Here is a 27,814-nt window from a genome sequence, read left to right on the forward strand (position 1 = left end):
CCTATGTACCAGACTGACATGAATGTGCTAGCAGTCATTTTATTTGAGATAATCTGGACAAATTGAAATGCTTTATGAAAACTTTATTTGAGGCTTAGATTATCACATGCAGACACCACTCTATCCACAGGCAGAGAGGGTGAGAAAGCCTTAGTACATTTCAGTAGAAAGGTCGACCTGTACTTTTTTATTAAAACATAATGGCTCTGGAAAGATTAGTGCTATTGCAGATGCAAACCTCTGTAAATATGATATAGTATTCTATATTAATAATTCATGGGAATGCAATTAAAATACTGCATTTTAATCTGAACTGTACAGCTATTTTATACAATTTGTATAGATCTCACTGCTTTGCAAACAATTCAGGATTACTGTCAGTCACACAAAATCTTTCCACAATATTCATACAAACATTATCACATCACATTAAAATTATACAATATAGAAAAACGTGACCGCGTAAACAACACAGACAGCGACAGGAGTTATGCATTAATAATCTGATAGCGGACCACCACATGGCTCACTAGGTAGTATGACTAATGATTATTTGGTCCAGCACTGGAACGGTTATGCTACAATACGCAAATGTAAGAAATCAAAATGCCATCTAGAGCATGAATGTACCTTGTGATGTTGAGGCACTTCTTCTAGTCGAAAAACAACGAAGGATCAGACCACTTTGATGTAAAGCACTGAGACTGATATGCGGTAGGACATGTGATCAAGGAATATTGAATTGAATAAGAACCTCGTCTAGCCTACACATGGCATTTAGCAGTCACTTTAAACATAAACCTCACTGAAACAGCTGAAATCTGGCCTGCGATGCCTTCATTGTAACTGTTACTAAAAGCAGTAAATATTAACTTATTCTCAGAATTTAAATGAATCTCACACATGAATATATTATTACATTCAATCCTCCCTTCTAAACTATTACATTTATTACAATATTGTATCATAGCAGCATTGCTTGGGCGACTAATGAAAGTGAATGGTGAAAATTAAGCATTTTGCCCATTTCTTGTGCAACAAATCCTAGTTATGGAAATAATCGAGAAGCTCTTCTAGTTGTTTTATAAACAGACTGACGACATCCCAACAGTTCCCCCCTCTCAACACAAACTGTTTCTTACAGAGAAAAAGGTTGCAGTACAGTGGTGTCAGAACAGGCTGCCAGCCCATACATTCATGTATCTATTCGATTCCACATCTGCAGTACAACACATTTGAGAGGTATCGTCCTCTCGTTCATCACTCTAGGAGCCTTCTTCATAGTGCAAAAGCAAATTACTGGGCTGTGGGTCGAAGCGGGGGGGGGGGGGGGAGTTACAGCCATTAGCAACCCAAACCGAAGACAATTAGAGGACTCTTCTTTGTCGTCTTTGCCTACGGGTGTTCACGCGAGGGCAGGTTCAGTTGATTCTTCTACGAAAAAGGGAGAAAATGAAGGAGTTAAATTGGGTATTGCATGAAAATGAGTGCAGATAAGTTGATGTTTTGGTGTCACATTATACCTTCTCCTCCTCTGCAGGAACAGGCGAATGAGCCACTGTACCACAAATGGCCATATGAGAGCAAAGGCCAAACTGGTCGGGGAAATGTCAAAGGGCCACCAGGACGGCTTCTAGCACGTAAAATAAATGAAGTTAATTCCAGCCGTAACAATGAGCATTATTTCAAATTAAACTGTGGCTAAAATTACCTGACTCCTCTTATTCACGGGGTGCGATGCATAAGTTGGAGACAGAGACATTGATCTCGCCTGCAGAGTGTAAGAAATAAATAAGTAAATAAATAAAGTCCATAAACTTTTTGTCAAAGGAAAAACTAGGGCATCAACACATGAAAGTTGAAAAGTACAAAGTGCACAGCCCTTATCTTCTGTCCTTCAAAGCCTCCTCACACTGAAATCAGAGCTGAACTGGATCTGTGTTAATTTTTACACAGTTTACTGTCTAACCACCACGTCAGTCACAGGCTGCAGACAGAACGACCTTCACACACACTGAGTCTGATCACACCACACTGAGTCAAAAACATGATAATAACCCTCCTCTACATTAAAGTTACAACTTGTTTTGGCAGAAATAAAATTACTTTTGCATTTCTAACATGAGCTAACATTTTATAAAAACAACAAGAAGCATTTTCATGAAGAACAAATCATGAAGCATAATTATCCCAGCCAAGAGAGCGATCATTCATTCAGCCCTTCATCTACTATAAATGCTGACTCTAAAATTATCCATGCTTCTGCAGTGGACTGCCTCTGAGCTGCACGCTGTTCAGCACTGTTCCTCTATTCTAAATGGCTGCCGTTTGGATTTTGATGTGTTGCTTGGAGAGACCAAAAAGGACGAGAGAGTCACATTTCAGCAATCCTCCTCATATTTTATAAACCAAACAAAAAATGCATTATGTTCAGTTGAAATCCACCATTAAAAAAGTTTTCTTGAAGCTCAATAAATGCAAAATAATCGTCATGATTTTTACCATAACCGAGCAGTTCTAGTCCCAAGTGGGATTAACAAATATGCTGTTTTCAGGACCATGATTCCTTTCGTGTTTCTCGTCTTTCTGGAGGGACTGAATGAGAGGACAGACTGGTCTGACCTGGCTAGCAGTGAGAGCCTCCAGGGTGTGCAGCCTCTCCAAGACGCTCTGCATGTCCTCCTGCAGTCTGGCCAACGCAACGACGATCTGCTCGTTCAGGCTCCCTCCAGGTGTTACCGCTCCTCCCCAGCGGCCCCTGTCTCCACCTCCAGCACTGTGCGTGGGCACCAAAGATCCAGAGCCGTGGCCTGAAGACCTGGAGCCTGAAAACGTTAGCACGTTAACAAAAGGCACATTTGATTCAGTGCCCGTTCAGTTTACTATCATACATGACAAAGAAAAGCAGCAAACCTTCACATTTGAGAGGCTGAAATTGGAGGCGGTTTTGCATTTCTGCTTGAAAACGATTAACAGATTCTCAAAGAAGTTGCAGATTATTTCAACAAATCCGTGAAATTGATCAAATGTTTCAGTCCTATTTGACAGTGTGGGACAAAAAGGTGCATGAAGCACAACCACTAATTTATACTGCAAGAATCCTGATCAACAAGTTCTCTCGAGTCAAATCACTTCCTGCTACGCTGAAAGACCAGGTGGAAGAAAAGACTGTTGGCACTGAAATGTCTGCCAAGAATGAAATATCAGATTTCCACTGCTCCTTGTTGCCTTGCAGGTGCAAAATAGATGTAGATGGTTTAAAGCCACATACAGATTTTGTTTGTAAGATTAAAGGCATAAACGGTTCAGAAAAATAGCATTTGGAGTGCAGCTGCCTATACAGTTGCCCTCTTCAGACTACAAAAACACATCAAACCTTGGTCCCTGGAGTGTAAATACAAAGACAGCCCTACCTCTTCCTCTTCTGGTCAAAGAGCTGTCTGGCATGCCTGGCTTCAGTCTCTCTCTGTGTGAAATCGTTCCACCGTTCTCGCCATCTTCCCCTCCACACCTGATGGCCTGAGGTGGACCATGAGCGTCCCCCCGGGGCTCATGCGTTACCTGCGGCTCGTCTAATGGAGGCAGAACGTGGTTCTCCTCTTCATCCAGGTCGTCCAGAGAGCAGTTATGCTCCGAGTTCTGGAGAGGAAGCACGTTCAAATGAATCAATCATGGACCAAGAGCTAAAACCACTGTACTAAAGGAGAAGATTTAAGTGGTTCTTGCCTCTTCCTGGCCGAACTGGTCCACAGAATCACAGTAGACTTCGCTGTCTGAATCACTGGCCAGGTGACTGGGACCAGACACATCTACACTGGGATCTGAGATCAGGACAAAAGGCACAAAAAGGGGACAAAGACTCAGACTAGTCCCGTTCATTTGCATTCTGTTTTTTTTACATTTTACAGTCACAGCTTTTTGGAATCAAGGTTGTAATAAGAGTGTTGTGGAGGAATTTGCTTAATTTGGGGGTGTTATGTGCCATTTCAACAGCTTCAGTCCATAAAACTGTGCCAGGATCAGCTGAGTGCTGAGATTCAGTGTCTGCCACAGCTCAGGGAACAATAATGCTAATAATAATAATAATAATGATAAGTGGTACTTCTTCAGCTCTTTTCAAGACAAAGTTCCAAAGTGCTTTTCATGGTTGAAGCAGGATTAAATGAGGAATGAAGCTTAGCAGATTATCTGATCACATGGTGCGCTGATGCACGAGCGCGGCCGTGGGTGAGGTGAGAGCAGAGGCCTCTGGGACCATTTTCAAACATTTGATGCTAAACGTGCCGTCATGAGGGCCAGCGCTCCTCACCTGCGTGGTGACCGTTGAGCAGAGGCTCCTGGGAGTCCTCACTGTTCAGGGCAGCCCTGGAATGGCTCCCATTGGTCAGATGTGTGACCCCGTTAGCCACTTTACCATTGGCTCTGTGCCTCCTGGCTGCAACCGTCTTTGGCTGTGAAGCTGCTGATTTCTTGTCTGAAATAACATCACAAAGATGTCGACTAAATGTTTTTGTTTTCCCAAACAATATTTTCTGGCACAGTTTTTATAATTTCATTACCTTTCTTGACTTCCCTTATCACCACATCTTCTTCTTCTTCCTCCTCCTCCTCCTCCCCCTCTTCTTCTTCTTCTTCCTCCCCATCCTCCTGCTCCTCCTCCTCCTCCTCTGGCCTTTCCCTCACTTCCTTTGATTTGAGCCTGACTGGACCATTGTCCAGAGTGCCGTTCATCTCCATCGTTCTGATGATGCTCTTTGCGACACTCTTTGACGATGCTGTATTCAGCATCGTACCAAAACCTGTGCAGCAAAAACAATTTGCACATCACAAACATGTTTTCTTCATAAATACGGTTAGTTGGAATTTCTTTACATGAGGTTGAGTAGATCTAAGTTTAACTCAAACAGAAAAAGAGATTTATTGAAAGAGTTTATTTCTGAAAGCAAAATGAACCTTAACAGTTGTAAACTACATGTTCTGTACCACTAATTCAGCAAGCATGTCATGACCACTAACAAGCACTAAAAGCATCTAAACAACAACACCAGACAATTACTAAACTATGTCACCAGAATCAATTATTTACACAGATATGTACTTGCCTTCCAGCTGCCTAGCAAACAATGTCAAACGGGCTGAGCATCGGACAGGAGGCAAATCATAAGGTTAAGCTCCATGAGGTGCTCCAGACATCGCAAACAAACACAGTCAAAGGTGGAAGAGCTGCAGCTGGTGAATAACACCCACCTGTGCTCAGGTCCGATATCTGAGAGATCTTTTTCTTCTCCTCAATGAGCTCATAGAACGGGCCGAGGACGCGCAAGAGCTCCTCCACCTCGTCCGTCATGGGCATCCCCTCCAGGATCTGCACATCCAGCACAGCAACAAATGATGGAGAGGCTTCACTCGAATCCATAAACAGTAAAAGATCAATGCAACTGACATATCGTCTGTAGCTTCAATGGAGAAACATACCAGCTTCATTTCATCAACATAGGCAGCCATTGCTTCTTCTTTTGGCATATCTCCAAGAGAATTCCACGCATCCCTGAATGATTCAATTAAACAAGAAATGCATTATTGTATCACTTAAACAAATAAAAAGCAAACCCCTGCATGGTGTAAGAAGTCTGAGGCACCTGTGCCAGTTTTCATATCAGTCAATATGACCAGTTTATTTGTGGTCAGTGCGTTCTTTGGAAGCTGTGGGTCAAAGGCTCACTAACAGTTTGCTGGCTAAACTAGCCAAATGCCCCACCAGGCTAATGGGAACATGAGAAAAACCATTCAGTAATGCGGGTGAGAGGTTACATTCCCAGCGTCTGAAAGTCCAGAGATTACCTTACACGCCCTGAGACGAGACAGACGCTTTTTACTCAGTCTTGCTTATCACAGTGAGGTCAAAGTGGGCAAAAAGCAACATGTTGAGCAACGTCCACCACTCAGTGAATGGATAAGGTAACTGAGCACATTGAAGCCGTCCCCTGAACTGACACATCTCCCTTTGTCATTACCATTTTGCTTTGCCGACTGCATCCCAGAAGCCAGGCCGGGGTATATTGCACGCTCCCACAGTGGCTTGCTTGTAGTAGCTGTAGAATTTGAGCATCATGTCATTGGACGGCTGAAAGGGACCTTAGGGGAAACAAAAGTGTGATTACAAAGAGGACATCTTGCACTGATAATGCGCTAAATGTCTTCTTTCTGAGTACTTTTCTAGCTGTTTCCCATCTCTTACATGTCTGCCAAGGCTGAGAAAACACAGACTTCCATGAGTGACTGTTATGCTAGTGTCTGTACACTGTCAGTAAAGTGGATTATGCCTTTTAAATCGCGCAAGATCTAAGGCAGACCAAGCTGTCGCACCGCATTTAAGTCTCATAGCTGTTATCTGTGTGAACCCTGCGGTGAACTGGTTAAAAACCGCCCTGAACGCAGGCTGCAGACCGGGGTGGCTACTCACCATCGGGGGGTAAACTCTTGATCACTTTGACCGCGGCATCGAACCTCAGCTGGGTCAAACGCCTCTCATTCTCCGCCGTTACACTCTCCACCTCCATGGTGTCACACTGAGACAGTCAACACACAACCTGCAGACAGGCTGTACATTTACAAACCGCTGCAGCACGAGGAGCGCTTATAAAAACATGCTAAAAGCGGACTTCTACAGTAGCATTTGTGCTAGTGCTTGATCACAACATTAAGCTATGGCGACAATGCGACTAGCTAAACTTGTAAGTTACTGTAGCTTCAGTGTGTTATGGCCACCGGTAGGAGGAGATTGTGTATCTAGGACACATATCTAGTATGCGACACACTTCTAACGACCTTAATATTTTAGATATATACAATCTAAACTTCCAAAATCTGGACAGAAAAGCTCAAAACCGATGACACTTACCGCTGAAGTCAACGGCCTATCTGTTTGTCGGAAGGCGACCTGTCTTTATCCCTCCACCAGACGCCATGAACGGTGTGATAAGGTTGAGCTCTAGGGTGCACTCTGGGATTTGTAGTTTTCTATCGGATATCGCTATTTCCCACAAGCTCCACAATCCTTAGCGTGTACTAAATCTCTGTAGTGGCAATGTAGTTTCCAGACCTGAAAGCGAAGAAACTGAAAAGGAGTGCCGAATAAACCAGAAAAGTATAATAGGTGAAGCGAGGCAAATGTTGTGATTTTCCGATGTCATCTCACATAAATAAGATATCCACGTTAACTACTGTTCAGGGTAAAACTACACGTACCATCATGCTCTAGTCAGTATCCATGTTTTTCTTCAGTTGGAAGGGTGATAGGCAGACGGGAGAGAAAACGAAGAACTCTCACTGTGTATTTATTTTCGAGTACCACGCGTATTGCCAGATTGATCAGTCATAAAAAGAATAATCAGTAGTTGCAAATTTAAAGATGTCAATGCAGACCAAAAAAGAGGCAGGGTTTTGTTAATTAACATGTATATCTGAGAAAAGAAGAAGAAAACGTACTTTAATAGGTTTGAGTTTGTATGAGGAGGCATAGGCCTAAATAATGAAATACATGGACTTACATAAGACCCCTGGTGACTTAGCCTTTTCTGTTACTATTCATATTTTTTTCTTTAAAATTTTATGCACGTTAAAAAATTAATCAATACTGACATATTCATTATATTGTTTCTTTCTATACCATAGTATCAATCATTATTTCATAATGTGAGTATTCATAGAATATTAATCAATACTGACATTTTCATTATATTGTTTCTTTCTATACCATAGTATCAACCATTATTTCATACTGTGAATATTCATAGAATATGAATATTTGTTGCAATATGAGTATGTTTAAAGACAAATGTTCACAGTAACTATATGTTCAAAACACACTGAGACAAAACTTACAATTTTCTGTGGAAGAAGATTTGGCATACATTAAAATCAAATATACAATAATAAAATAAAAACTAGGAAATATCATGATACACGCATAAATATTACGAGACAATACAAATATGATAATAGAATAATTTAATGGTGAAATGTGCTGTGGAGTAACACAAGTGTTAACACGTAATACTGCTGTTGACGCCTTGTATGCAAACTAAACACTCGTCCCTGGTTTAAAACAATTGAGTGACTCCTCTTTCACAGCATAGACGATCTTCGGCTTGACGCTACGCCAGCAGCGAGGACAGGAATCCCACAATAGCAGGCTGAGGATTTTTTTTTTTTTTTTTTTTTTTTTTTTCGGGGCAGAGCTGAGCTGGTGGCTGTTTCAATCTAAGGGAAGGCAGAGGGAAGGGAGGCTCTGCGGAGAGATGTAAGATGGCAGAGCTACAAATGTTGTTAGAGGAAGAGATTCCGGCCGGCAAAAGAGCGCTTGTAGAGAGTTACCAAAACCTGACCAGAGTAGCAGACTACTGCGAGAACAATTATGTCCAGGTAAGTGAGTTCGCCACCGCGTTATGTTCCAGCTCCTTTTGTCGCGACCCGCTCGGGATTGAATGGTTGTTGGGACAGGAAATGTGTGGATAAAGAAAGTGGGTTATGAAATGAAGCTCGGAGCCGAAGCTCGGAGCCGTGATAACAGTTTATTGACGGGTGCTTTGACCGCGGTGGGACATTTAGTGAGCGCTGATCTGTTCAGACCATCGATCACATTTATTCCGTTTACACAGAGGGTGTGTCTACTTTTTTGGATTATTACACTGGGTCGCTTCAAAACTGCTTCCACTCTCGCTGCTGATAGGGAGGCCTGTGTGTTTCACAGCAGCTCGGAACAAGTTTAAGCGGTTAAAAATGATTTAAATTCGTTTAAAGACTGAAACAAAAAAGTTGTTGCAGTTTGTTGGCTTGAACTAATGCTGCCTAAAATATAAAACTATTTAAGTGTGAAACTATATGTCCTTCTAAACTATAAGTCTGTATGAATATTATAGTAACATAACAGTCCATTACATTCCATGAGGTCATTAAACGCACCATTTAATACCACAAAAACAGTTTAAGCCCCCATTGGGATGCTGCAGGAGTATTACAGTGGAGGTCTACATTATAGACTTAAAGGCACTCACTGCTATTATAGCAGATGCTATAATGCCTGTGCATTGCTTTTACTGTTGCTGCATGTGTTTTCTAACCATTAAACAAGTTATAATGTCATGTAAAAGCATAATATATGCATGGATGGCGGCTTATTTTGGCTAGGTTGAGACTTAGTGGTGAGATTTTGGGTAACCCAGCTGGGCTTGCAGCCAGGCTGTGAGACTGAGGGAGGAATGTAAAGCAATGTTAGTTGGTCAATAAAGGTTGGAGGTATTGATTTTTCTCCCCCTGAACTTATTCATGGGAGCAGAGCTTGCTTAATCTCTGCTGGCCTGTATTTGGCTTCACGTCCATCCTCCAGTTCAGGTTTAGGTTCGTCTTCTTCTCGATGGAGTGATGCTCTGAAAGCCCCCCCGTGTGAAATCACCATCAGAGTGGAGCCTCTCTAGTCAGCATGCTCGTTTTAATATAGGTCACAGTGACCACAGATGGCTTTGACTTCTTTTAATTTCAGCACAGTGACAAATGTGGTAAGTCACGGCTTAAAAACAGAGTTTGGAGAGCAGATGAAGTGACAGACAAACAGTGGCGGCGGTGAGAAAACATTTCTCAGCAGCCCACCATATCAGCTACAGAGGGTGTGTCCGCTCCAGCTGTACTCCCCAAGGACTCCCTGTAATTTAGTTTTCTTCCTCGTCCTCCTCCTCAACGCTTTGGCTCGCCCAGCCGGAGCTCTCAGGCGAACGCAGCCCAATGAGAGGGATGCCATCTTTGACTTTCCCGCCTCTTTCGAAAGCGAGACGAGGCTTTTTAGGCAGTTCTTTGTCATGATAGGTCAGATATGGTGAGGTGTCTGAATGCAGGAGTTTCCTGGTCATGGATTCTGGTTTCCCACGATGACACAACACTGATCTGTCATAAAAGCAGAATCGGTGCTGAATATCTCATCAGATTTTTAGCTGTTCTTGATGTTCTGAAGTTATTCTCTTAGACACAATTTGAGCTTTGCTACTTTGCTGCTCAGCCCTTGTTTTGAAGCCCACTGCTGACTTCATTCCCCACATCTGCCCACAGTTTGTCCAGAACAACTTACCGTAAGTGTCTTTGGTCTTGACAGGGACAAGGGCTGAAAATGGAAGAGCAGCTTTGTGAAACGGACGATTGAAAGCGCGTTTGATGACGTGCCGGCGATGGGTGTCAAGGTGTAGCCTGAGAGGCGGATTTAATCTCTAAATGTGACCACTGTCGCACAAACAGAAGAATTTGGTGCCCAGAGGCTCCAAAAATGGCAGTTAGATCATCATGGGACTGAAAACCTCCACTGAGAGCCAAACTTAATGAGATGTAAAAAAGCCTCAGATGTGATTTTCACGTGGCGGTGGACAGAGAGCTCAGTGCGCATGGATGACGCCGACAAGCCAGCGGACGGCGTTTGATGTAAATGTGCTTCTAACTTTAGCTAAAACCCCCCCGAAAAGTTCTGCTTGGTGTGTCTAACCGATTTGCTGCAGAGGAGCACCTTGTTTAAAGCGCTGACGTAAAAAAAAAAAGCAGGATTTTAAGCTTTTCAGCACACGGCGCTCGCTCTGTGCGAGGCGAGTGTCAGACTAACGGTGCACTTTTCATAAGCCCCCTCTGTCTGCTGCAGATAGAGGCACACACACACACACACACACACACACACACACGCACACACACACACATTTATAAGTGTGCACCACGCACACGTCAACATGCCTCAGCTTGAATCAGCTCGTCCTTTCGCCGCTCCTCCCTCGCCTTTCCATCCCTCGGCTCTCCCTCTCCGCTCCTGTCATGGAGGCTTTGGCGTTGTGGACGGCGGTGCAGCTCGGCGGGCCGAGGCAGATGGCGAAACGTCTGTGGGCCGAGGACAGATCACTGCCCCACTTTCTCAACTTGACGGGGACTTTTGCTTTGACTGGTGTGTGTGTGTGTGTGTGTGTGTGTGTGTGTGTGTGTGTGTGTGTGTGTGTGTGTGTGTGTGTGTGTGTGTGTGTGTGTGTGTGTGTGTGTGTGTGACCATATGACACACTGACAGGTCAGAGTAATGCTTCCTGTTTGCCCTGCTGACTCTCTGGAAATGCCCTCTCTCTGCGTCAGGAAGTGGCTTAAGAATGGAGGCAGAAAAACACCCTTTCACATTAAGACATTACTGGGATTAATCTCATCTAATCTGGGCTTTCGCGTTTGCATAGTTTCCTGTTTATCAAAGTTATTTACAGGCAGAAAACAACCACGCCTGAAATCTGTTTGGCCCCCTGTCTTTTTTTTTTTTTTTCTCTGTTGATGTGTGTTGGTTTAACCTCTGACAAGGACGCCTGCACTGTATGCAGAGTGGGCCACCTGGCCGTGTTGGCAGGACACCCTGAACGGCCTGTCGGCTGATTGGTTGAACACAGTAAATACTACAGGTCTGTTATTCGTGTTCAGGCTGCGTTTGATGTTATAAAACCCAAAATACATCGACGACTATTTTGAAAATTGATCAGCAGTTTGGTCAGCGGTGTGAAAATGCGCAGCCTCTTATAGTTAAATATATATTTAGGTTTTGTGCTGATGGTCGAACTAAAGCAGCACCGTGAAGATGTCACCAAGGCGTCTGAGAATTCAAAAAGTTTGACTTTTTAAACTTTTTAAACATTTAATTAACAAAACAATGAACTGATTCAGTAATCTGCAGGTTAACTGCTCGCTGCAGTTCAGCTCGCTGCTCTGAAAAGCACAAAACCTCATTTAAAAATCTCCACGCTGTCGACTTATCGGCCAAATCGTGTCCAAACTGAGTTCTTCATTAATAAGATTATTGTGTAGCTGCTTTGAGGCACTTTTAAACACAGAAGTGGGCTTAAAGGATGGAAGAATTTACTTTCAGGTTGCTTCACTTCCAGAATGATAATGACTCTTATTTTGGCGTGCGGTTAATTTTAGCCCCGTTTGCGGAACATGCTGCTGACACGGTTCTGATGTTGGTTTCATTATCAGGGATTCAGGGAGGAAACAGAAATGAGGAATAGGGAAATGGAAGCAAAATGTGTGGCAAACCAAGAGGTCATGAGCCCGATCAGAACCAGTGTTGCAAGCGCAGGTCATGTGACGGCGCCTGCTGAGCCAGCATGATGCCCGCCGGTGCTTCCAGTTTGGACCGCGGGTTTGAGATGTGGGCTGTCAGGATCAGTGCAGGTAGCCTGACGCCTGGGAAAGTGGGACGTCCTCTTCGTGTCCCGGTCTTCTAACCTTGGCGTGCCTGTCCTTTGCTGGCTTCCTGAGTGTCTCTCCTGGAAAAGAGCAGGTGGCAAACACTCCTCTTTTTTAAACGCAGCTCTGTCTCTCTGGGTTTCTCCGAGTCCTCGTTTCTTGTCCTTCTTTCTCCCTCTCTGCGGAGTGGCCTGGTTTTTCTCCCAGCATGGAGAGGCCTAGCGGCTCTCAGCCTACCAGCCGGGCTCATTCATCCTTTCTGACCACCTGTCACTCCTCCCCCTCAGCCGGCCGGCCTGCTCTGCTCCACGCTGTCGGGCTGATCTGTCACATGCTGGTTGGAGTGTAGGAGTTTCGGCAAATCGGGAGCACACTGATGATTGTTCCCGACTCTCGAACATTCGCACAGCATTTAGTCCTTTTTTCACCTGTTTATTCAGATCTTCTGAGATGTTTAGCAGTGAAGTGTGTTGTTTCAGGTGCAGAGCAGCAACTTTCTGCCAGGATGAGCCAATTAACAAGTCACTCCAGAAAGGTTAATGAGTTCCCTCCATGTGCAGACTTCCCCTTTGTGTCTCTTCGCTGCCACACTGAAGGAATTTTTAATTGTGCGCTGGCAGTTCTTCAAGGTCAGGTAGACCTTATGGCCTCTCAGTCAGCCTCCATCTGCCCCGGCGGAGGAGGAGGAATCAGGAATTCACCTAGCGTACTTCTGAGTTTTTCTAAAAGAGCTGAGACTTCGCTCAAAGAGCCATTGAAGCTGATAAGTCTGCAGGTTTTCTTTACTCTCAACACGTCCCAGTGTCACTTTCACTACCTGTCTGTCTCCTCAGGTGGCCTCTGTTGCTTTCTCGCAGTTTCACATTTAAAAGTGTCAAAGCTTTCCCCACGTTGACGAGATCTCACGCACGTTTCATGCCTTCGTCCTTTAAATTGAACTTGAATTTAGCTCAGCTTGGAGTGTGCGAGCGCTAGTCCAGCATCTGTAAGTTAAAGAGAAAATTCAGCCTGGTTACCTGCCACAGCGGCTTTGCATTCTTCTGCACGGATGCAGGCAGGAGGTTTTGCATGAAGGCAACGCAAACAAACATGGAGGACAGTGAATGTGACACAGAACGGTTGCATCGCACAGCTTTAGACAGAGCTGGTGAGTAAAAGATTACCCATGATGACCAGTAATCATAATGGACAAAAATAAGAGGAATAACACCCAGAATGACAAATACTGGGATTTCTCTGTCATGGCGGGACCGTGAACTTTGTCCTCAGCGTGTCAGATCAGATTTGCATCATGAAGTCGCAGTAATAGAAAGTGACACATTCTTCTTCACTTGCTGGTGTTTTAGCCACCAACGCTGGGCCGACTGAGTAACACTCAGCCAGATCCTGGACGCGTCTTTCTTGTAATCTCATATTCGCCGGCTCCACCTCGTTGCTGTCAGACAGCAGCATCGATAGAACAACCTGCCGCCGCCACCTCTCTGATCCACACCCTGTTCAAGTCTGCAGTATTCGCCGATCGATACATCACATGCAGCAAAGTGCCGCGTGAGCTCCGTGACCTTCCAGGCGGATTTACGCCCGCTCAGCTCGCGGCTGCACCGCCTTCTCCGTGGGTGCCGCTCCTGCCGAGGCGCTGGGAGTTTGTCAAGAGCTGAATCTGTTTCTCCTCTCCGCCGCCCAGTTCACAGTCGAGGAGTAACTCCTCGCTGCTTCCCTTCACTGCATGTTTGTTTTTTTATCCCTCCGTGCGTCCCCGACACTCGAGCTCTTCAGCAACACTTGAAAGTTTGAAGCACGGTTTGTTGCAGAATTCCAAACATTCCTGAAAGGTTTTCCTTCCGAGAGCGTTTCCCCTCCGGACAAGTGCGAGCACATAAATGCAAATGTGCTTGTCAGCTGTGCGAATGCGCTGGCAGATCGCGCAGCCGAGACGACGTTTAGTGTTGTTTTATTGTTGAATGTTCGTACACGTTTGAACATTCAGTGCAAACATGTTATTGAACTCTGTCTGAATCCCAGCGTGAAGAGGTGTGTGTCATGCTCCAGCTTTGATTTAGGTGTTTTCTCTCACTTCCCGAGATCTTCTGTGAGTCACGTCGGGAGGACGACTCATTTCGTCCATTTCCTCGGGCTTCTGGGAGGGTGAGCGGTTTCTGTCCTCGGGGAGGAAGTCCGGACCTTTCCGTCCCACCGTGGCTGGCGGGCCCTGATGCTGAAGCAGCGCTGCAGCTTGCTCAAAAAGGCATTAATTGCACTTCGGTGGCGGTTGTTGGTCGTTATCTGACCAGACTGGATGAGCGACGGAGTGAAATGGATTTAACCAGTTCAGTGCTTCCGAGCTTCAAAAACAGCCCAGGGGACAAACCCTTTCTCCTGACAGCCACTCCCTTCATCCTGCCAAACATACAAGCTCACGCACAGCATTTTCTGTCAATCATTCAACAAGGTTTTGGAGAATTTTTAACTTTTCTCTGACCAACATCGCGACTGTAGCCTTGTGTTTTTGCTGTGTTCTAGTGCTTGTTTGATTATCCAGCTTGCCTCAGCTCTCAGCTATGATTTCATTGCACACACACACACACACACACACACACACACACACACACACACACACACACACACACACACACACACACACACTGTGCATTCCTCTGTACTCCCTTTTTAAACCAGCTGAGGTGCTGACAGCCTGTCTACTACTGCCTGGATATTGTGGAGTCTCTTTCAGTCGTTACTCAGCTCAGAAATATGAGATAAAGTGCCCCAGGAGCGCTGCAGCTCTCTGGGAGCTCGCCTCACCTCACTCCTGCTGTGGTATACTATGCTCAGCTCTCCGGTGCTGTTATTTACCTTTTTGTACTCCTGCTGGGTTCTCCCTGATGATGAATGTCAGCGGGAGTAAATATTCTTGAGTAATTGAACAACAAACGTGGTTAGTTTTAGGATTTTTGGACGGTTGACCTCTGAGGCGTGAACCATGGACGAGACGGGAGTAGACGGCTCTGAGACGCCGCCCGTGCCAGTGCAGTCAAGTGTCAGATTAGTTTGTGGACTTTTGTTTGAAGCCTTGAGTTTGGCATCATGGCCGTCACCATGTTGGTTTTTGGGAGTCAGAGGTCACCGTATCTAGACACCATGCTTGGGAGCATATGCGCTGCTCACCTCAATCCTGATTGGATCCGACTGACAACCTGAACCTGTAGTGAACCTGTCAATCACAAAGTAGCCATGCTCTAAAGCATATCCTGTTTTGTAGTCTCTTTTACTCTAAATGGGAGAATAATTTGCAAAATGAACATCTTGCTGTATTGAAACTAACGAATGGGAGCAGAAACTCATTAGGAAACCGTTTACTGAGGTAATGAATCAAATGAGAAGCACAGTCGTTCTCTCATGAGCTCACATACGCTCGGCTTCTGTTTGCAACCAGTGGAGTTATGAATTAGTAAAGAGTTGGGTTATTTCACCGTGTGTTTTAGAGAAACGCTGCTCATGCAGACATGAGACAGGATTGCAGTTGTATGAGGAACATTTGTTTTCCTCATCTTATATGAAGCCGCGCCTCCTCTCGCTTCATCTTCATCTCCTCCTTGGAGCACAGAGCGAGCATTCATGCAGCATACACCATAAACTCCCTGACTATGAAAGCGGATTGGACACATCCTAAAAACGTACCAGTTGCAGGCATCAAGAAACATCACATGTTGTGCTTTGGGTGGAAACATGGAGAACCTTGAATGAGACCTGCAGGATCTAAAGTTGTTTTTCTTCACACATCACTGCTCAGTGTCTGTGCGCTGAAGCATCAATGGTGCTGTTTGCCTGTGCGCTACAGCTGCAAGGTATTGACGAAACCAAGCTAATTATGCAGTTTAATATTATTGCATTACAATCCCAATGAGAAGCAGTGTTTTTAGAGTTTCTAGAAAGCTTTATTTTTCTTTACATGGCACAGTTGAGCATTTGTGTGAGGTCACTGCAGCTTCAATGGTGCTGTTTGTCAAAGTCCTGCAGCTGCAAGACGCTGATGAAACCAAGGCAAAGGGGCAGACCAGAGGTTCTGTACTGCACTTTGTTGGAAGATGGGGGGCTTAAACAATAAAATGAAAGCAGCAGAGGCCGAGATACCCAGGCTCACAGTCCCCAGTGTGAGATCCTACTTTTCCCAGAATGCAGCGTCTTTCAGTGGATGCTGCCTTTCAAGCTTTCCAGCTCCACACCCCGAGTTTCTAATGCAGACGTGCTGTCACAGATTTGACAGGAGAAATTAGACTCTGAGAAATTCTCGTGGTTTGAACAAATATCGCTGGCTCGCAGCTTGATATGTGGGCCAGCAGTTCCGTACAGGCAAGCATATGCTGTTCATTAATCTGTTTGAAATCTCTTGTCCCGACGCAGCAAAACCTCCGTCCTCTTGAAATTTAGAGACTGCCATCAGAGACATGAGGCTGTTTGTCTGTTTGTTTGTGTCGTTTCATATATTTTCCTGCAGCTGTTGCTCTGCCTTCCGCGCTGCATATCGCGGCGTCAGTCGTCGGTGTCTGTGTGTGCACATGAATGACTGTGTGCTTTCAACAGATGGCCTTTTGCTCCGAGCCCTCTGGAGGAATCCTTCCTCCTTCCTCGGGCTGTTATCTCACAGCACATCTGCTGCTCTGATTCCTGCAAAAAGAAGCGCCGCTAACGCCGTCGCCCCCCTCGCCCGGCCGAGGCTGACCAGCACGGCGGCTCTCCAGGTCAGGAGCTTTTAGCTGTACGGATTGCTGCTGGATTAGTTCCTCGCTGCCAAGAGGAATCAGTGATGAGAGACGCAGCGACGTGGTTGTTTTCACTGTGGTCGTCAAAAGTTCTGTTTTTTACTGTTTTGCCCCCAACTACGCTACCACTACCCATAATCACCTCCTCCTCCACCACCATCTAACCCCCGCTGTCGCCCTCCAGGCAGCGCTCGTTGGACTCTCAGCTTTATGAGCGTGCCGCGTTGGGAAGAGCCCACAGAGATCAAACACGATGGCTCAGTTTGGAGCTCGACGCTTTGCCTCAGCTTGTTTGATGTGAATGTGTCATTACCACAGTTTGTCTGGTCGAGCCACTTTTTAGTCTTTGGATCCGTCGTTTCAAAACAGTGGGGTGGAGGAATGTGTGGGTGTACTACAACAGGACAAACCGTGCATAGCCTGTTTTTTTTTTTTTTTGTTTTTTGTTTTAATGCTGTTGAGTTACTTCCCAGCAGGCAACAGCGGTGCCATCGTGGAGGCTCATGACTTTAACATACACGATAAAAGAAATGTGGTTGATGGTCGTGTTTCCATGTTTAGGTTATTGTAGAAAGCTAAACTTGATCATCAGCTGTAGCTTGTGTCGGCTCAGTCATTTTTGGCCTTGTTAGCCCACTTGGCTAATTAACTAAACCAGCTGCTCTGTGCTGTAGATGCTAATGAGCTTCACTGCCTGTAGGCTTTGAAAGGTGGAGTATTCTTTAACTGTGTTTAATAGAGATGACATTTACCATCAGACGCATCCTGTAGTTGCTTTAGAAATTAGCCTGCTGGCTAGTTAACCACCTAGCAAAGCCAAAAAACTAATTTAAGCGCTTGTTTTTGCAGCTAATGGTCTTGTTTTGGCAGCTAACAAGCAAGCAAGCTAGGTCTTACTTGTTGCTTTTGATGCTGTGGTGAGCTTCTACTAAACACATTAAAGAAATACTCAATTAAAAGTTTGTACTATGTTAGCTTCCCTCTTAGCAGGAAACCTTAGCTGCACTCATATCCTTGCTAAATTATAGCTAAATACACAGCTTCTTTTTGGCGCTAGTGCAGTTAGCTGTTGGTGTTTGCCATTTGTGACCAAGCATAGTTAAATGCGGTTTAGCGTCCTGGTAATGTACGGCAGCTTTTAGCATTGCTTGAGTGTTGCTTTAGCTTGACGTGAAGCACATTTGGTAAAATGAAGCTTCCTCAGTGTTTTTATGAATTTGCCTTTAAGTCTTGAGCTGTTCACACTCTGTTCTCAGAGCTGCCAATATGGCTGCCGTTGGATGAGTTACATGATCTCAAATCCCCCCAGAGAGAGAGGGTCTCTGGGGAATGGAGGTTGAGTCCGGGGGTGGGGGGGTGTCTTGGCTCAATTGGCCCGAATCCACCACAAACCTGACCTGGATACGGGGCTAGAAGATGGATGTGAATGTCATGTGATCTTACCAGCATCTGGGTTCCTCTGCCAGCCTTTCATCTTTTTTCCTCTTCCTCTCTCTGATCCCTTCTCGTGCACAGGCCCAGGACAAGAGGAAAGCTCTGGAGGAGACCAAAGCCTACACCACCCAGTCCCTGGCCAGCGTGGCCTACCAGATCAATGCCTTAGCCAACAATGTACTCCAGCTGCTGGACATCCAGGCCTCGCAGCTGCGGCGCATGGAGTCCTCCATCAACCACATCTCCCAGGTCAGAAACACACACCGCAACCCGTACAGCTGTGACGAATGGTACCCCACATTTCCCACTTCTCCTCTCGCTTTCACACAGACTCTGTTATTTTCAAACACAGTACGAGGCCTCTGTGTGTCCACGCTTCCCTTTTATTGGTTTGTCAGTCTTGTCCAAACGTCTGACTGGCTGTCTGTTTGGCGAAATGACTGGTGGCCTGTTTGTCTTTCTTTTAGCGTTGCACAACATTTACATTCGCCACAATCAGACTGATTCTGCCGCCATGAGCCTGCAGTGCACATGGGGACGTACCAGCAGTGATGGCATCATTCTGCTGCGTGTACCACCTGCATTTGTACAAACATTTCAACTTTTGAAGCACAAGATCATTTTCTGCCTTTGATTTCATTTATTCTGTGTTTCATCAGGCTGTCAGTCAACCAGAAACAGACATTCCCGTGTGGTTATGCATCATGAACAATTGTCCAGAACATGTATTATATCATACATACTGTGATAAAAGTTTTTATCTGCATTGCTCACCCCCGCTCCAGGTAGATGCTTTGTAGATGCCATCAGAGTTTTTTTTTTTTTTTTTTCCTAACCTTTTTCCTTTTGATAGCATGAGGCTTCTGCCATGTGCGCGCAAATCCAGCCGCTCATCCAATGAAGGCATTAAGAGCTCAGACAAATCAAACAAAGAGCACCAGCCATGTGGCCTCTCGTAGATTAGAACTGGGAGGCGTTCACCTAACCTGGAGCAATTATAACACACTCAGGTTGTGTCCGAATATGTAAAATAACTGTTAAAAATGCTGTTTTTTACGCTGTGATGGAGTGACATGTGTGGAATGGAAGGAGCGGTTCCTTTTGGTTTTGTCTCTCCGGTGCCCGCTATCTGTGTTTTCCGTCTGACGGAGCTTTGCTCAGAGCGCCAGAAATTCTTTCAGGATACACTGAAGGTCAGATTTTTAGTCTAATGGAGGGAGAGAGAGGACTTCAGAGACTCGAGGGCTTGAGGAGAGAGAGACAGATCTGGCGAATCAGACGGAAGGCAGAGGGAAATGGAGGACGGACGGTGACAGGCGAAGAAAGGCAAGAGGCAGGGAGAGAGAGACCAAAAAAAGGCATATTTGCACTCCTTCAGGTTTTGAGTCAATATCCTGACGAGCAGCGTTCAGCCGACACCAAGGTCACAGCGATGCCGCCGCCTGCCTCGGTCTCCATGACAACCCCCTGGGCCACTTCGGAAAAGCATATGAAAGACAGTTAGACATGGTGCTTTAGACGAGCGTAGAAAGCCCCGGCCACACGGTGAACTCCAGGCCCGGCTTCCATTGTCCCCGCTCATCGCCGTCTCTCGTCTCATCTCCGGGAAATTCCGTCCCTCCTGTCCTATTCTTGTGTACTTTGTGCAGCCACGGCAAAGATGGTGTCACGTTAGGTCAGATGATGGTCACTAAAGATTTTCTGATTCTTTTTTCGGGTTTCTCCTTTTTCCCCTCACTTCTCTGTGAGAAAGGTGAATAGTTTAGCGGCTTTGCCTCGTTAGCTAACGAGAAAACGCAGAATGCCAAATGATGCTCGCGCTCACAACATCTTCATCATCGTCTAGTTTTTTTTTTCCCATGGACAAACAAGAGGAGAGGTCCTAATGCGTTTTCCGTAATGAAGCATATCTCTGTTTTAATAATAAAGAGGCAGGGCTGCGCGCTGTGCAGGCTGTGGGTGTGTTTTATTGCTCTCCGCGGTCCGGTTCAGAGGTGGATCATTATCATGTTGCCCTCGCTGCTCATGGATATGAGATTAGCGGCGGCCCTCGAGGCCAGTGTTCCACGCTGCCGGATGGATAATGGAGAGGAGGGCCTGGAGCTCTGGTGATATGTGTTGTTTTAGCAGAGGAAAGGCAAAGGAAGCAAGCTTCCTCTGGTGAATACCTCTGAAAAATGCGACTCCTTCATCCTCCAGACAGCAATAATAAACACACCTCAGAATTTACGCGGCAGTGCATAAACATACCATCATATCCACTTCTTTCCCCAGTCTTCCCATTAATTGTTTTCTGCTCCGTGCCTGAAGCTGGGACGCCTCAGGATGTGGCTCTTTTACATTAACGTGTCAGTCAGCGTGTGGCGAGACGTGGCCTGGCGTCAGCACTGGTTCCTTTTGGTCTGCCCACACTTACGAGGGGCTCTCTCTGGTCAGGGTGTGTCTGCAGAGCGGTGGCATGGAAGTGATGCATCCTCTGAGCTGGAGTGTATTATACTGTCCCATACTGTGATGCAGCACATCTTAGCTTGTGTTTTGCATGTGCTGGGAGGCAGCCTCTGCTGATGTTGAGTCTTGTGTTAAAAATGTGCATTTAAATTGCCGTAAGGCTGCAAATAATGATACATTTCCTCAGCGGTTCATCTCTGAACTATGTTTTGAATCCATGAAATGTTTTTCTGGAGCCCAGTCTGATGTGGAGTTGCTCGATTTGGCCAAACTAACAGCCCAAAATGCAATACTGTCTTGTAAAGCAAAGGTAATGTGCAAATCTTCACATTTCCTTTGCTGGACTGAGCGCAGTTTGGCATGATAAACTACTGAAATGATTTAATGACAGAGACTGCCCGTTTCCTAAACTGTTAATCCTGCAGTGTCCAGCCTTGTGACCCCCCCCCCCCCCCCCAGCCTCTGGATGCATATCATCTGTGACTAATTCAACATTTTCAGATGCCAGGAACGAACGATATCGAGAAATTTCCAACAAATAAGCAAAGATTTGATGAAGATCTGAAAAAAGAAGCAGAATTTTGTGTTGAACAAACGTGTTTTTCTGCTTTCCCATCCCGTTAATTTGTGCCCCCCTCAGATTAATGCTGTGGGTCCAAACCCCCAGGTTGGAAACTAATTGATTAATTGTCAAGATGCCAATAAAAGCCGTTCAGTTTCCAGTAGTATCAACATTTAGGTTTATGGTTTAAGCATCATTTCAAACAGTGTTTGCTGTGTTTTTAGGTTTGATGCACCTTTACCTGAGCTGCTTATTGCCATTCAGTGGACGTCCGGGTCGGGGCTGCAGTAGCAAAACGTGCATGCTTGAATCTGTGTGCATGTTTGTGTGTGTTGACAGGTATTTGTTTGTGAGTCACCCCCCCGCTGTTGTTGCCATTCACAAACCGGGGTCTCTGCAGTGCTGAGGCGGAAGGGCTTATGTGGGGAAAAAGCGTAGCTTGTGGGGCGTCCACCTTGTGCTGCGTGTGAAGTGGCTGCTAAGAGGCTGCGAACAGGGAGCGCTTTGTCTGTCCGGCGGAAGAAAATGGCTCACATTGAGAACCTCTCCGCGATACCCCGAATAGAAGAGAGGGAGAATGGTGCATGTGTGTGTTGGGGGGATCATGCACAGACCGCCCAGGAATTCATGCTGCAGCTCCTGTGTCCTCATTAGGAGCTTCTTCTTTCCTCTGACACAGATATGAGTGTTTTTTTTCCCTGCGCAACGTAAATTTAGTTTAGAGGCAGCAGCATAAACCTCGTTCACCTGAGACGTCGTCGACGAGGGAGCGTCAGCGTGGAGAGTGAGGCTGAGCAATGGAAACAAAGCAACTTCTGCAGGAGCTCAGAATAACATACATATCGTCACTTTGTGCATATAGAGGGGTAACATTCAGCTCACAGTTCAGTATCACACACTCACAGGGGTCGTTAGCCTGGTTTCTGTGCAAATTTTAACCAGATTTCAGTAAAATCTGCAAAAGAAAACGCAGATTCGTGTGCGTTCCCGTCCACAGCTCTTCTGCATTATTAGGAGTTTATTCGTGGAGCAGGTCAAATCTGAATATGTGAAAAACAAATGTAAGAAGCACGACATTTATGTTTGTCTCATGCATCGATTTGAGGACGCTCACGGTCTCCTTATCGCCCCACAAACCATCAGATGTGTTTTTCATCTCCTCAGCGGAAGCCTCAGTGGACGTCAGTCACGTACGTCACGGACATCACGATTCATTCGTGAACACTGTTTCCACTGAACGTTATCGCATGTGCTTTTATTGATCCCTGACTTTTCCACCTCAGCCAAGCGTGAAAGCCGCTTTGCAGTGTTTTATGTGCAAATTAAAAACACTCATAAAAACAGACAGATTGAAACCGCCTACAGTTTGATACACGTACAACATTTCTAACAAACCTGCGATGAAAACACATTTTTTCTTCTGAGGAATGAAAGTAGGGCTGCAATTAACAAATTTTAGGTGTGTTTTAGCTCAAAAATTCACATTTTCTATTGTAACAGATTGTGCCTTTTATATGTACTGCTGCACCCTCCGTGCATGCAGGACTTCATGAGTAGATACAAACACAAGAAAAGAATCATTACTACCAAATTGATGATGAAGACCTCCAAAATAGCCAGTGATGCATTCACACTTGCTGACACCCACACACGCCGAGCTATAAATGACCTTTGTGATTTTTTGCATGCACGCAGTCAAAACAATTTGACTCTTAGAAATTCCCCTCAGCTCTTAGTAAATTCTTTGAAATTGTTCTTTGGAACATTATTAGCAAGTTCAAATGACCAATTTTTCCCCATCTGTCTCATGGCGGCGTGTCAGCCGTGGAGGAAACGGTGAGTCAGTCTCAGGCAACAATTGTGGGAAACTCTGGTCAGCAGAATCTGAAGTGGGAGTGCGAGACGCTGTAGCATCAGTAAGATGTCGCACCACGAAGCGACAAAGCGAGCGCTTGGTTGATGAATCAAATGGGAATATGAGCGTTCTTGAAAGTGTGGTGGTAAAGCAGCTGATGGATTTCTGGATGTGATTTTAGGTTTTTACAGTACGGCTGTGTTTGACTCTGATGTAAAAGGCTTGCGCTCATCATTCGGAGCTGGCCGGCGTGCCGATTGAACCCGGCGACCACAGCGATGAAGCAGCACAGCAGCAGAAAGCAGCTGACACACACAGTACACTCCCAGTTTGTTCCCACAGCTGCGAGGTTCACTGGGATGCTGTTACTACACTTGCACAATATTCTTATCTGATTACATGAGTCAGCCCGCTGCTCGTGTTCAGAGTGGGATTCGGTTTGTAATTGTTATCTCCGCCTGGCACGCATTTGGTCGGTTTGGTTGTTTTCCATTCCAGTCCTCATTCCTCGGATGTACAGTTGCATGCCGTTACACTCTGCTGCTTGTGTGTGTGAACTTATCACGGCACTGCGCACACACACACACACACACACACAGGCATGTAAAGACTTAGAATTGCATCTGTGCTGCAGCGCTGCCTTTTTGGCCTCCCGTCGAGGAAGAATGGCACTCATCCAAACAGGAAATGAAGTCTTATAGGTCTCCCTGTGTGTGTGTGTGTGTGTGTGTGTGTGTGTGTGTGTGTGTGTGTGTGTGTGTGTGTGTGTGTGTGTGTGTGTGTGTGTGTGTGTGTGTGTGTGTGTGTGTGTGTGTGTGTGTGCTTGTGTTTCCTGCTGATCCTCGCTGTGTATTTTGGTCTCTCTCCTGCCTCTCCTGGTGGTCTCTCCCTCTCTGCCTGGCTGTGAAATGAGCTCCATGCAGAGTTCGTCTGTATTTTCTTTTGTCACTGTTGGATATTTGCACTATTCTACATGTTTTTTTGTCTGTGTGTGTGTGTGTGTGTGTGTGTGTGTGTGTGGTCCAGTGCCTCTGGGCAGTTGTTATTGAAAGGTTAAAGACATGGATCTGGTACTGAAAACTGGCAGATTTAGATTCAGAGAGAGTTTTGGATGTTTTGCGCACATAAGATTAAAAAATTACAATTTTTAAAATGAAATTGTAAACTTTCATTCATGACAGAGCAGCAGCCAATGATTGTTTTTAATATGGATTCATTTGAAAATAAAAATTTAACAGTTCAATTATTGGTTTTGTAAAGTTTAGTGTGAGAACGGCCATTTTTAAAATGTTTTAAGTCCAGCAGTCCAAACCCAAAGATTCAAGTTAAAATTATATAAAACATCTAAAGCATATAGAAAAAGTCTTTGTTAATGTTTGTAATCATTTGCCATGTTTGCATGATTAAATAAATCTATAGATTAATCAATTATCAGAATGTTTCTGTTGATCACCAAATTTATAGTTTCAGCTCTAAAATTCTGAACCTTTTCTCTTCGTATTAAATGAAAATGCCAAATATTTTTAACATGTTTTTAACATCTTCAGCTCTGAGAGCTTTCAGATTCCTGGAATAAAAAAATAATTGATTACCCAAAAAGATAAATGCATCAGTAATGAAAAGAACAATAGTCTGCAGCTTGTTTTTTTATGTAGCTGAAACATGGTGGCACACTTTAGGCATCGTCTTCATCTCTGAGCAGCTAATGAGAGTCAGCGGGAGGGAGATTGATAATGGGAAAAACAGAATGGGAAACAGTTTTTAATCCATCTGGAAAATTAGTTTGTAAACCAAAATGCTCAGCGCTCGGCAAAGATCGCTTAGTAGAAAATCTTTTTGTCATCGTTATTCATCGATAACCTTTTCAGCCTCTGGCAAACATTCAGTGTTCTGGTCTTTTTTCGGTGCAGAGCAGCAGAAATCTCACGCCGCCCCCCGGGACTGAAACAAAACAGTCATTTTCATCATATTTTAATCTCTCTTTCCATTCAAATCCAGAAATGGTTCAGTCGTAAAAAGTCACAGAAGTGAAAAATCACAGTTGTGAAGAGCTGAATGAGAGCAAACTGCTGATCTGTCTGTCCACGTCCGTTTGATTAATCGTCTAATGAATCCACCTGCTCGAAGGCGTGCGCCTCCGTGTGAGCTGCGAGGCCTTCAGTGTGGCAGCGCTTGCACCTTCATCATGACTCCGTCCTGCATGAACAGAGGTTAAATGTGAGCGAGCGATGATGTGAAATGCCCGGTGATGTTCGGAGTCATCATCTCCTCGGCTCTGCGGTTACTTCCTCGCCCGCTCTTCCTCCTCCCCCTCCCGCTGCAGAGCATCATCATCATTACCAGCGCATTCTTTCCCACTTAACAGCCCTCTGCAATTACATCCAATCATAGCACCTCTGTTCTGCAGTTCCTCCCCGTGCAAGAGAAACGCAGGCGATTACTCGACAGCTCCGTATAAACAAGGCTGACGACAGCAGACGCAGTTTGCAGCTCAGATTCAGCTTTCGCCGTTTGTTGTCTCTGTTGTCGTGTGGCTCTCAGTCTGGCCTCGCTTCAGCTCGTATGGAAACTTCAGGGCTCTCTCAGAATGCTGTTTTGGCTTCGGCCCAGAAGTTACATCGACAAAAGTCGAGGTGTTTTCACATGTGCTGTGTTAGCAAACATGCCGTCGACCTTGGCACGCTGTGCTAACGGAGGTTTTTTTTCCTCTGCTGCGAGAGACAGTCTCTCCGAGCTTTACGCTTCCAGACCTCTGCTTCTGGCTCTGTCGTACCGCACATTGGGTTGTTACATTTACCAGAGGAATCTGGCTTTTTGAGGGATGTTTAACAAGAAGCTGCCAAACAGAACTCCCCACGGCGCGTTTGACCTCCCATTCTGACTCGGAGTGCAGATGGAAGCTCCGACATTCTGTGTTTTGCGCTGACAGCTTCACCGAAGGGCCTTTGGACAACTGCTCGGCTCCACAGATGACGGCCTTCAGATGTGCTGGCTGTAATCGCGCTGAGAAACAGACCAGACAAAGAGGCGTTTGCTCTGCTTCGACAGCCGTGTTGGCTCAGCGCAGAGGTGGGAGTGTTGGATTGCGCCGCTCCTACAGATGAGAGCAGATGACATCCGAGTGGGAGCAGCAGCGGCTGAGAGGGCGAAGAAGAATGCGACCGGAAGTTTACCAGTTCAGACCCAGGATAAGGTGCCCCAGGGCACTGGTTTCTGGGGGTTCGGCTTCCCAGAGGGTCACAAGATCAACGTGAGGGGTCATGAGATGAGTGACGACGAAGACGCAGCAGAATAAACGTCTGTCAAGGAAATTGGAAAAGAGCTGGTGTTCACCTTTGGCCGGTGACTCACCATTACGCTTCAGTTGTCGTCCTCCAAGGGAAAAAGTTTGGGTAAACGTGGTTTAAAGGAGCAGTTTGACATTTTTTGGAAATCCTTTGCGTTTCTTCTCCTTGTAGCAGAGTTAGTTGCCAGGGTTGATGCTGCTTTCATATCTGTTTAAGCACGAAGCCACAGCAGGCAGCTGGTTAGCTTAGCTTGGCACAAACACTGGAAACACAGCCGGGCTGTGACTGAAGCCAATAAAATCTGCCTACCAGCACCAGAAATTGGCAAAATTTAAATCGGCATCTGTTCGAAGAGTAAGTGAACAAGACTGTTGTCTGCACTGGACTGTTTTTGAACCTCAGCGATTCACCTGGAACGATCCCAGGAGGCATTGAAGAATCAATCATTGGTCATACTCGCAGCGCCTGGACAAATCACAAGGTTTCAAACAACTCTTGAATGTTGCAGCGTTGCCTTCACGGGCGTTGCTTCACAGTCGGAAATCCAGTGTAACCAAAGGCAAGGATGCCCGTGTCTCCACAAACAGGAGACTCAACACACTGATGCAACAAAACCACAAGGTGTCCTAACGACACAGCTGAAATACCACATTTCCAAGCTCTGTTCGCGTCTGCGTTTCCACGTTCCACAGGAGCAACACGTCCGGGGCCCTTCTCCGAGGAAGTTATTTCAGGAAATGTAGGAAATAACTGTAGTACAAGCCGACCAGCCAGGTCGAGAGAAGGTGGGCGCAGCAGCAAAAAGAGCGCACTTCATCATAAGATAACTGGAACACACTGAGCTTTACAGATAGTTCAGATCCACTCTCAGGGTTGAACTTAACAACGTGAGTGTGGCTTTGCAGAGAAAGAGCGCTCGTGCTCGCTCAACTTTCCCCTCGAACGAACCAACGTAGAGACGTTTGCGACCATATCGGGCTGTCGTCACCTGTTAGCGGCTCCCACCATTGAGATAAATCCCCTCGTACTGTAAGCCTGAAATCGAGGTTCAAATGTGTTTAAGAGACGCGCGCCTCATAGTTTTATCTGCTCATAATCCCACAGAACAAGGATTTCCAATTCCTGGACGGCTGTAGAGACGAGCTTATTGCAGCTCTCGGCCAGGAACGGCCTTTAATAAGACCTTGTGCCACGTCTTATTTCATAATCTTGTGTGCTTCTGGTT

The 27,814-nt window shown here is 45.5% G+C and overlaps 2 protein-coding genes across 8 annotated transcripts in view; one reads left to right on the forward strand and one right to left on the reverse strand.

Moving 5' to 3' along the window:
• Positions 1–68: 68 nt before the first annotated feature.
• On the reverse strand, positions 69–7,005 carry acbd5a (acyl-CoA binding domain containing 5a). Its single transcript, XM_070986187.1, has 13 exons — positions 6,902–7,005; positions 6,464–6,590; positions 6,015–6,135; positions 5,476–5,548; positions 5,248–5,365; positions 4,560–4,799; positions 4,310–4,474; positions 3,727–3,821; positions 3,414–3,639; positions 2,623–2,825; positions 1,712–1,771; positions 1,524–1,633; positions 69–1,434 (listed from the first exon to the last, which is right to left on the reverse strand). Exons 2-13 carry the CDS (start codon positions 6,558–6,560, stop codon positions 1,422–1,424), a joined length of 1,521 nt encoding a protein of 506 aa, XP_070842288.1. The 5' UTR covers positions 6,561–6,590; positions 6,902–7,005; the 3' UTR covers positions 69–1,421.
• Positions 7,006–8,234: 1,229 nt separating this feature from the next.
• abi1a (abl-interactor 1a) overlaps positions 8,235–27,814 on the forward strand; it is a 44,557-nt gene continuing 24,977 nt past the window's right edge. For all 7 annotated transcript variants that reach the window (XM_070986185.1, XM_070986180.1, XM_070986182.1 and 4 more), the window contains exons 1-2: positions 8,235–8,424; positions 18,519–18,686. In XM_070986185.1, the coding sequence (XP_070842286.1) occupies positions 8,308–8,424; positions 18,519–18,686 (285 nt within the window). In that variant the 5' untranslated portion in view covers positions 8,235–8,307. The remainder of the gene's footprint in view (positions 8,425–18,518; positions 18,687–27,814) is intronic.

This window comes from Chaetodon trifascialis, chromosome 18 (assembly GCF_039877785.1).
Source record: "Chaetodon trifascialis isolate fChaTrf1 chromosome 18, fChaTrf1.hap1, whole genome shotgun sequence".
Lineage (NCBI taxonomy): Eukaryota > Metazoa > Chordata > Actinopteri > Chaetodontiformes > Chaetodontidae > Chaetodon > Chaetodon trifascialis.